This window comes from Phalaenopsis equestris, unplaced genomic scaffold (assembly GCF_001263595.1).
Source record: "Phalaenopsis equestris unplaced genomic scaffold, ASM126359v1 Scaffold000623, whole genome shotgun sequence".
Classification (NCBI taxonomy): domain Eukaryota; kingdom Viridiplantae; phylum Streptophyta; class Magnoliopsida; order Asparagales; family Orchidaceae; genus Phalaenopsis; species Phalaenopsis equestris.
The window spans coordinates 132,603-143,679 of record NW_018165063.1 but is presented as its reverse complement, the minus strand read 5'-3'; the positions used below and the strand labels follow the sequence as shown (position 1 = coordinate 143,679).

At 32.7% G+C, this 11,077-nt stretch overlaps 1 protein-coding gene across 4 annotated transcripts in view; it reads left to right on the top strand.

Annotated features, from left to right (window-relative positions):
* LOC110029992 (kinesin-like protein KIN-14I) overlaps positions 1–11,077 on the top strand; it is a 71,303-nt gene that overhangs the window by 50,610 nt on the left and 9,616 nt on the right. For 3 of the 4 annotated variants that reach the window (XM_020732520.1, XM_020732519.1, XM_020732518.1), the window contains 7 exons: positions 2,514–2,678; positions 2,803–2,967; positions 3,169–3,312; positions 3,445–3,639; positions 4,146–4,272; positions 4,380–4,582; positions 4,736–4,918. In XM_020732520.1, the coding sequence (XP_020588179.1) occupies positions 2,514–2,678; positions 2,803–2,967; positions 3,169–3,312; positions 3,445–3,639; positions 4,146–4,272; positions 4,380–4,582; positions 4,736–4,918 (1,182 nt within the window). The remainder of the gene's footprint in view (positions 1–2,513; positions 2,679–2,802; positions 2,968–3,168; positions 3,313–3,444; positions 3,640–4,145; positions 4,273–4,379; positions 4,583–4,735; positions 4,919–11,077) is intronic. The other variant, XM_020732521.1, reaches the window with a different exon arrangement.

Sequence of the window (11,077 nt, the reverse complement as noted above, 5' to 3'; positions counted from 1 at the left end):
AGAGGGGAGGGAGAGAGGAGAGGGGAGAGGGGGGGGTGGGGGGGGGGGGGAGGGGGGGGGGAAGAAAAGGAAGGTTTGCAATGGGCTAGGAGCGGTTATAGGAGATTATGGCCTGGGGGGGGCGGGGAAAGAGGAAAGAACGACTCGGGCACGGGGAGACAGGTACGAAATAAAGACAATGGCTTTGCCGGTCTAGGGAAAGGTTGGATCGGCTACTTTTTGCCTGGTCCAATGGGCCGTAGGCAGCCTACCCCTCATCAATATCATTTCTTTTATTACCTTGAAAGAAATTTTCCTTATTTAATTCATTTAGCCTACAACTCAAAGCAAACTCGATCTATGGAGAAAATTCGATAAGTCAGATTTTTTTACTTGAATCCCAATATCCTCTCTTCTTTATTTTTTCTTCACATCTTCTTTTCCTTCTCATTTTTTTTTCTTCGCCTTTTTAACTTTCATTCTCTTTTGTTTTTCTTTTTTAATTTTTCTTATATGAGCCTTCCTTCCTGCTCATCTTCTCCTTTTTCTTTTTCCTTTCTTCTCTCTTTTTATTCTCTTTTTCTTCCTCTTCTTTATTATTCTTCTCATTCTACTCTTCTTCCGTTGTCTTCTTTTTCATCTCTTTTTCTTGCCCGAGCCTGCTTCAACTCTATGTTTCACATCCCTAGCAAGTTATGGGCAATTTATGGGAGAATTGGATAGTGATTTTATTTATATATGCTTACATATTAAAATGATCGAAATGAAAGTTACATTTCTAAAAATGTTTTAGATCATTTTTGGGATGTGCTAAAAACCGGTTATACTTTTTTGGAAAAATTTTGTAGTTTTTTTTTCAACTTAATAGTTTTATCTAATTTATTTGATGATTGTGTATAAATGGAAAGTTTGTAGGGTATTTATAATCCAAATTTAATGAAGTTGGTTATATCAATTTGAAGCTCTCTTTTTTTTTTTTGGCTTCAGTATGATGTGCTGTTTCAGTAAATTTTAAGGTAAAAGATTATACTCACTTCGAATTTGATAAAATTAGTAAATATCAATATATGACTTTTTTGCTCACTTTGGTTGCGTTGTTTGGTGATGTGGTCATTGAAGTTTTGGATTGTTTTACAACTCTACCTTATTTCTTACAAATCTATGTTAAGGGTTTCTTTTTGGACATTTGATATCATTCAAGGGTTTCTAGAAGGCATTTAGGATTTGAGTATTGCGGAGAGCTAATTGTGGAATGGCAAGGAAAGAGAACACGTGAGTTTGACGGAGTTTTTATGGGGATCAATAGGGGATCAATATTGATTGGTGTTGTTCCGGATCAAAACAGCAAAGATAGCATTTAAACTATGAGGTTTGGATGTTGAGGAGGTTCACTACCCATTCTTGCCTAAGCTATAGAGATACGATCACTTGTGAAAGAAAATGATATATCACTTCATTATGCAAAACTCAGATATACAATCTCTAAAACTCACATACCAAATCAAATATCTCCCCAAAATAAATAACAAAACACATCTCACAATAAAATATACCTAATTAAACCCTCTTAATTTCAATTTTCAAAGTAATTTAAAATAATTTAATATTGAATGAAATGGGATTTCAATTCTCATTAATATCAGATTTAACATCTAATCATCAATTAGTATGCTTTAAATGATTGAATTATTATCTTCATAACTTAAGCCCAATACCATAGGATCATCTTAATTGAATTATCTTCCAAATCATGACAATTATCAAAATTACAATTTTACCCTTATCATTAAATAGATGACAAATTGGTTTCTACCTCTTAGCCCTTCATATTTCAAACACCCAAGAGATTTTATTATAACCATTATTAACCATTTACCCTTTGATTAATCCTTGAATTTAATTAATCTATTAAAATCCCAAAATTCACATTTTGCGCCTGAAGCTCTCTATCCTATAACTTATCAAATGAAACTCAAGTGACCTTGAAATTTCCATGGAGACTCAATCATGAGTTAATTAAAATATGAGAGGAGAAGATGTGGTCTTTTAGATTTTTAATTAATTTATATAATTATTTTAATTCAAAAATAAGATTTTTCAAAATTGATTTATCTAATTAATCAAAATAAGATTTTTTTTGTCATGAGAGAACTATTAGAGGTTCGCCTAGGTCAGAGAAACACTTGGACAAAATTCCATTATTTTTCATATTATATTTGAATTATTTAATGATTTTTAATGAATAATTAAATAGAAAATATATTTTAATTTTTGAAAATTACTTTTATATTTTTATTATATCTCTCTATATTCAGGTAACTCAGAGAAACAAATTTCATATTTTTATGATTTATATTTTATAGCGGTGGAAATTTTTATGCTCATAGTTGTTTCTGCAAATATCTTTTTTTCTTTCCTTTTCACTGGATTATCAGCTGCTTTTTAATTCATGCGCTTCTTAAACTATACTTTTGGCTGTGCAAAATCTTCTGAAACCATTGCTAAGAATTAACTAACCTTTCATAAATTTGTAGTTGTTGGAAGAGTTGCGTGCTCAGCAGAAACGAGAAGTGCAGTTGCAGGAGGAACTGAAGGGGCTTAAAGATTCCTTACAATCTGAGAAGGAAAATTTGCAAGAAATTATTAATGACCGTGATAAACTTAAAATTCTGTATGATGAAAAGGCGACTGCTTTACAGGTATGTTGTCCACATATAATTTTTGCCAATACTTGTTCACTTTTTCATTTTTCATGCACTGCAACATATTCACTTATTTTGTCATATATTTAGTTATGTACTTAAATATGATTTTTTTTTACAGACTGCATTAACTGAAAAACGAACCATTGAGACCAGAATAGCTAAGCTGGAGTCATCCGGATGCCTATCCTTAGAAAATCGTGCGAGAAGGGAAAGCATGCTTGGATTTGGAAATGCAGATGGAGAAGTTAATGTTCCTTTAAAAAATGGTTTCAATAATTCTCAGGTGTGTCCTATGGATTTTATTATTTATCTCTTCCCCCCTCCCCCCTTGGTTAGTTCCATGATGTTATCCTGTTTCACTTTATTAGATTATCATATGCTTGAAAAGTAGTCCCAACATTAAAATTTTGTTTTATTCTGTTGAGTGTCATAAAAACCTAGTCCATTTGTTTTGTCGCTACTATTTTTTTTTTTCTTACTGAAGCAGACGATAAGCAAACTTCAAGAGGATTTGATGATGCATAACAATGAATTGCAAGCATCTAAAGATAATATTAAGAAACTGCTGAAGGAGAAATTATTGCTTGAACAGAAGATTCAGAAACTTGAAAAGAAGAAAAATGATGAGGTGGTTTTTTTCTACTCCTATTTTCACAAAAGTAAAATTAGTTCCTATTTTGCAAGTCAATTGTTTGAGAAATCTAAAGTAACTTCATTCCAGATCATGAATGTGTGTTGATTGTTTCATATTTAACTACAGATTAGTATGATGATAAAAAAATTTGAAGAGGAGCGTCAAAATTTGGACGTAAAAATTAAAGATTTGGAGCAGAAATTGGAAAGCGCAGTAGAAGCGTTATGTTTGGCGGAATCTACTCTTTCAACTAGAAACATCGAACTTGAGACATTACAGGAAAACTTAAAGGAGCTGCAAGAATTGCGGGAAATGAAAGAGGTTGGAAATTTTGGCATTGTATCCTTAAAATAAAAATGTACATGCTTTTTTTTATGCACAGTTGTGAACTGCTTGCTGCTTCATCTGTGCAGCCGAGTCTGAGATCCCAAAAACATGAAATATTTTTCTTAGGCAATAGCCTTGCACTGCTCTGCAGGAAGGCGTGTGCTAGTGCATTTACTGTGCATGTTTTTTATGTGCAGAGGTGCAAAATGCTTAACTGCTTCCTCTGTGCAGCACAATCTGGAAGTCAGAATAACATTAAAGGTTTTTTGGCTACAGCCTTGGGCTGCTATGAAAGTGGGCTTGCCTGAGTGCATTTATTGCGCCTTTTTTATGCACAAGTGTAATCTGCTTCTGCTGTGCTTTACAATCTGGCAGCCTACTCAATAGTTGTTTTTGGGTTCAACCATCCCTACAAGGATGTATAGAGCTTATTATATTTTGAAAAGTATCTATATGGAGTCCTGTGGATTGATGTAGTTGTTGCTTGTATTCTTTAACAGGATATTGATAGGAAAAACGAACAAACAGCTTCAATTTTAAAAATGCAAGGACGGCAACTTGCTGAGCTTGAAGCACTTTACAAAGAAGAGTTAGTTTTACGGAAACGATATTATAATATTATTGAAGGTTATGTTTCATCAATATTTATTTTTTCATCTCCTTTTGTTTTAGAAATTTTGATTATTGCTCGCTCATAATATGTTAGGGAAAATTCCATGACTTTTCATTAACAGATATGAAAGGCAAGATAAGGGTTTTCTGTCGTATACGTCCTTTGAATGAAAAGGAAATTGCTGAGAAGGAGAAGAACATAGTATTCCCTGTAGATGAGTTTACAGTTGAACATCCATGGAAAGATGAGAAATCAAGGCAACACATATATGATCGTGTTTTTGGCCAAAATGATTCCCAGGAGGATGTTTTTGCGGATACAAAGGTATATATTTTTCGAATTATAAAATTGAACTGAGAATCTATAGTTATGATGTCTAGTGTCAGTGCTTTTTTTCAATTTTCTACTTAAATATAAACCTATCAGTAGATTTAATTTGAATGCATCATATTGATACTTCTTTTAACTGCTGTGCAGTACTTAGTACAGTCTGCTGTTGATGGATACAATGTTTGCATATTTGCATATGGACAAACTGGTTCGGGTAAAACTTTCACAATCTATGGTTCGGAGAGCCATCCTGGGATCACCCCAAGAGCCACAGCTGAACTTTTCAGCATAGTAGATCGTGATAGCAGCAAATTCTCTTTTTCTCTGAAGGTGTTAACTAAAATCAACATATTTTTGTTAATTTTAAAGTACAGAATTTAAATTTGTAGTATGCCGACACTAGCTTTTTATTTAGGCATGCTATGGTTTTTAATACACTTGCAATATTTATTTTTGTTTGAATTTATTTTCTTTTTTTAGTAAGCATGTTTCCAGTCATATTAGAGGGTTTTGTTTCCTTGCAGTTCCCCTTTAGGTAGATTATAAAATTACACATGTAGGGTCCAATGAAATTACCATAGGCAAAATCAAAATTCTATGTTCTCAAATTGATACCATATGATGGATGACAATAAGTTTATTTTTTATTTTCTTGAAAAATGGATTACATTGTGAAACCCATTAAATAGAGTGAACATGAACTCTTAAACATCAAAGCGCCTTTTGATATAATGATTGGAGTTTCATAAGAAACTCGTAAGTTAAGCATGCTCACATGGGAGTACTCTTGGGATTGGTGACATCCTTGGAAGCTACACTAATGGGGTAATATTTTGAGGCCACTAGGCCAAAGCGGCCAATTTCTCGATGGTTGAGAGTTTGCGCTGTTATAAATGGTATTAGAGCATTATACCAACCTGAATATGAAAATTAAGTGTCACGATCCGACTCGGGACTGAAGTTAACCAAGGCGGGAATGGATGGTTGGGCGGTGGAAATCAATTATCTGTTATTCTAATTCTATCACTGATAATTTAATATTTAAATATTTTACAAAAGAGCTACTATAGAAAACATTTAAAATTAACAAGTAAAAATTTGTACCTTTTCGTTTGTTGTTCTCGTCTTCTATACACACTTGCTCTTCTTCTATTTATCTTGTTCAAATGTTTAAAACCTAAAATTAATATTAAAACAACATAATGAGTTATATAAAGATAAATCAGGAGTAATCATAATTCTAAATTACAGTAATCTAAAGAAAAAAATTCAATATACATGCGAGTCTATAAGAAATCTTATAATTGATGTTCTTTCATATTTTTATAGGAAATATGGCATACGCTAATGCATATATCAATAACTTTTTTTTAAATGAATATACTCAATCTTCTATAAATATTTACTTTAACTTTATTTTTATTTTATACTTTATATACACATCTGTCTCTGTGAGGATCACTGTCAACAAATCTAACACTCCCTTGACCGATATTGCCCCATTGGCTCTGATGCGATCTACACATCGTAATTGTCTAGAGTAGAAAGACTCTTATATGCCCCTGGCGATATTATCTCATCGACACAGTGTTTAGTAATGTAAACATCACAGTTGTCTGCGGAGGTAAGCTTTGGTCTATTCGCCCTTGACCAATATTATATCGTCGGTATAACGGTTAGTGATCTAATCATCAGAAGTATCGACGCACGTGGGTACACTGACATCCCCTGCATGTACAATTAGGGGGTAAAATCCTCCTCTGAACATGCACATATAAGCATTCATATATAAGTTATTTCATTCTCCATACATACATTATTCTGAGACATTTTATGCAATCTACTAACATGCATACCCATTCTTACTCTGTTGTATAACTATCATCATGCATCTCTCATATTATTCATATATTCATCTCATGCATATTTACTCTACGCTTAATCTATTTATCATAAATATCTTTTTTGTCATGCATATCTTACACATCATATCTATCACATATCATGCATCACATAGTTATCTTTTATGCGTATCTTTCATATCTACTAATATGAAGAATCTACTGTAATGTAAATCTCACTAAACTATAACTTACTTGTAATCAACATATATTTTGAAATAAAAATGATTACTGAAATTTAAAAAACGCGATTCCTCATCTCAGTTATTACACTAGATTCTTGATCTTCAGTAACTAGCTTGACATTACAGTGACTTTTGTGTTAATCTTAATCACCTATTAAACATAATACTAAACTTTAAGATTTAATTAATTTTCGTAAATCAAATTATTCATCTAAATTAGTATATGATTATGTTATGTGAAATTTACGGAACTGTCCTGCAATGATCTTTTACACGTTTGCGTCTGACTCGTAACCTTACATAACCTACCTGAAATCTTAAACGAATTAGACATTCATAATATATTAGTTTATTAGGTAGTTTATCTCAAAATATCATTGATTTGCCAAAACATACCTTAAACAGCCTTCTCAACGATCAACCATTTTCCAAAGCTACCAAATCTTCTTCTCTCTTCTTCTTAACTTTACTTACTTCCTCCTAACCTTCAGTGAATTTGTGTTAAAACCCTTGCAAAAACTCACAAAAGACTTTCGATGCTTCCGACACACAATCAACACTTTTGACGGCTTCCAAAAAGGAGAAAAGCACAAAAAAAGCAAAATTCAAAACAGAAGTGTGAGGAAAGACATGAAAGCTTAGAATAACATGGATGAGGGATTCAAACTCACCCAAAACACCACGGAAGCTTAAAATGAAGTCTGTGGCTACTAGGATTGCTGCTCGGTTTGCAACTGCACAACCCGCTGTATTGTTCAGGCCTTCTGCCGAGCCACTGTTGATCTATAATCGAGAGGGAGAGGGGGAACAGAAAGAGGAAAGAAGAAATGCAAAGCTTTTGAGTCCTCAAATGTAGCTTGCGGCCTTCCCAGGCGCCGCTCGTCCCTTGTTGTTCACGATCCAGCTCGCGGCCCTTGCATTGTAGCAAGGCTCGCGACTCCCTCGCTTGCTTCTTTGCGCGAATTGTACAGGGAGAAGGAAAAATGGGAAGCTCGCTGCCCTATTTGATCGCACGATGGAAATAAAATTGGAGTAAGTCGGTTGTGAATAGTGTTGTGAAAGATTATGGAGGGATTAAGGAATAATTACGATTTAATTAAAGTTAACTAAACTAAAAACTTTCAAATTTTATATTTCTCAATCCGTTCATAATTAATCATATGGTTCTTTATATGAAATTGATCGATTTGACACTCCTTTGAAATCTGAGGGGTGCAAAAATTGAGATACATTGTATGCACCAAAAATTTTATCCGATTTCTTAAAAAATTGTTATTACACTAAGTGCCATACAAAATAACGTACATAGCCTTGAGAGCTAACCTTTTCAACCCATGAAAATGCTATATAGTGAAAGCCACCTCTTAAATTTGTAGGGGCCATCTTGTAATAACTGCATGTCTATAATAATAATAATAATAATAATAATAATTAAATAGGCCCTTAAATAATAATAATAATAATAATAATAATAATCAAATAGGGATGTCTCTACATGTTCGTTTTAGGAGTCGTAGAAGGTATCCTTTCATACGTAATAGACCAAGAGCGAGAGAGGGGGGCTGAGCAGAAGGAAGAAACAAAAATGTAGGCGGAAGAAAAGGGAGAAGAGAAGAGGAAAGGAGGCAGAGGCATCAAATTAGTCTCTTGAGTTGGTTTGAGTAGAAAGAAAGTGAAGCCATGCCCTAGTCGAACGACTTAAACTCACTTTCGGAAGCCATTAGTGGTGAGTCTGACGTGTTCGATTGAAGGTTTTGTCAACAGGAAGAATGTTGAAGGAGAAAGAGGAGGAGGAGGTAGGATCGTGTGGTTTTTGCTTGCCTTTTGAAGCATATTGCAATCGACTAACCACGAGTGGTAGAAGAGGAAGGAAGAAGTTCTGTGCAACAAGAAGAAGATAGGGAGAGATGCGAACAAGAATGAAACCACATACCAAGCCCTAGCTAGCAAGAAGGAAGTGTTCTCCCGTGAAGTTCTCAACTTGAGTCATCTCACGAGGATTTTTATGCAGGTAAGTATCTAAACTGATCATATAGACGTCAGGGTTATTTTTCTTTTTAATTTTATGTTTATATATATAAATGGAATATATAAATGTTAAAATAAGTATTATGCTAAATATGTTTGGAAGCTAGCAAGAAGGCTTGTAGTGCGGGTTCTAGCTGGAAGAGGTGAATCAAAACATTCATAAAGATTTATATGTTGTATGCTTGAATTATGTAAATTAGTTTGTGTTGTTAATTTAATATCAACAATCTATGAATTAGCTTTCTGATTTCAATTTGACAAATAGTTGACTTAAAGGATGAGAGAGATTGAAATCTACTTGTTCAAGAGGAAATAAAAAAAGGGATTAGTATTTCCGTGATCTCCTAAAAGTTAAAGTGAATTTTTACTTTCATATATGTATTAAACTGATCTTTTATTAGATAAAGAGTAGTATCATTACTTCAAATATCTTTTTTTATGGTTATATTCATGTTGCAAGTTAAAAGAATCATAGAAAAGAATGAATTAAATGATAAAAAAAGAAATGATTGTTCAACAACTTTAAAAGCAGATATTTAAAGAAAATGAAATGTAAAAGCTCAACTCATTCAGAATTATCCTTATATGGTAATTGTAGGGGTTGTGAAAAAAAAAAAAAAAAAAAAAAAAAAAAAAAAAAAGAAGTGAACGGTAAAGGTGTACATTTGGGCGAAAAATTTTGATGATATCTACGAGTACAATTTTGAGGATATTTTTGAATATGTGATGATCCTTATATAAAAAGGTTAAAAAGTAAATACTTAAATTGAAATGTCAAGGGTCAAGTTAAAAATGAAAGCTTAGAGTTTTGATTTATCAATAAATTGAATACCCTTGTAACATTTATGCATAACATTTGTATTTTTATTTAATGCATAATAAAATTATAATTGCTCACTAAATCGTGAAAACATAACTATTGAATTTAATCGTTACTTTCTGGAAAAAATGTTGATTGATTTGTCTGACATAAATGATTTAATTTATTGGAGTATTATTATTGATAAAATTTATGTTGTGCTATGGTTGTAATTATTGTACTATTAACTTCTAAGTAGTTATATATTGTTGTGTTAGTTTGAGATGTTGTTTTACTTGCAGATGATGTCATGACCTGGCTCGGGTCTTGGAATTAATCAAGACGTGAACAGACGATCGGACGGTGTGAAATAAAATTTTTTATTTTCGTCTACAATTTAACAGATGAAAGAGTAACTAATCAAAATAAATTAAAGGGATACAATTTATATTACCTCGTTACTTGTTGTCCACGTATTTTATAAACATTTTCTCTTATGTCGCTCTTTCTTAATCGCTTAGTTAACCTGAAATGTTAGTTTAAAATATTAATGAGCTAAACGGGCCAGTGAGTACTCATACTCTTAAACTACAACAATACAAAGAAAAAGAATAATATACATGTGAGTTAAGCTTCTTTATAAAACAATATACACATTTAACATGCTATTCAAAGAGTCTAATCAATATCATTTCATATCTATACAATTGTCATAGGAGCATCGTCTAAAAATTATGACAATTAAGGCACATCAATATCAATATGTTTTTCCATATACGTGAACGGATATATTTGTGTTCCCTTACTAGTACCATCAAGTGGTGACTCCATCATAGTCAAACATGCACATACAAGCATCCAATACAAATATCACTTTCCAATAAAATATTAATTTTTCATTTGTATAGCAGTTAAATCATTCAATAAGGATGTCGACACATACCATTTCTTCAATATGAACAAAAGTTCACTAAAAATCAAAATCATGAGTTCATAATCATTTACCAGATAACTAATAAAAGTATTAATTAATGCATTAAGTCTAAAAGAAGCAAAATACTAGTATCGTAGATGAAAATGAGTACTCACCTTGAAGTTATATGACTTATTTCAAATACGTTTAATATTTGTCTCTAATAGCTAGCTGACTACAATATCGTAAAAATATAATCTTAATCATACCATTAATTATGCTTAATTAATCTCTTAATTATGTAACTTTAATTGTTGATTAGAAACTTTATTTTAAGTGTTCGTGTTACTTTAACTTGACAATCAAAACTCCAAGTAAATCACATGTTGCGTGGGATCGAATGGTTAAACACATGAGGGTGGCTGGGAGCTCGTATCATAGCCTCTGGTCATTCTTTAATATATATATATATATATATTTGACAGAGGCCCAAATACTGATTTCTCATGCTCTAGGCCCCATGATGAGAACCCCCACCATGTGCCTAAATATTCGAGAACTTAGTGCCACTGAGGATCAAATCCATGAACTTAAGGGACTTATAGTGAACTCCGCCAACCAACAAGCCACGGCTTAAGGGGCGCGCCCGCCCACACACACAAT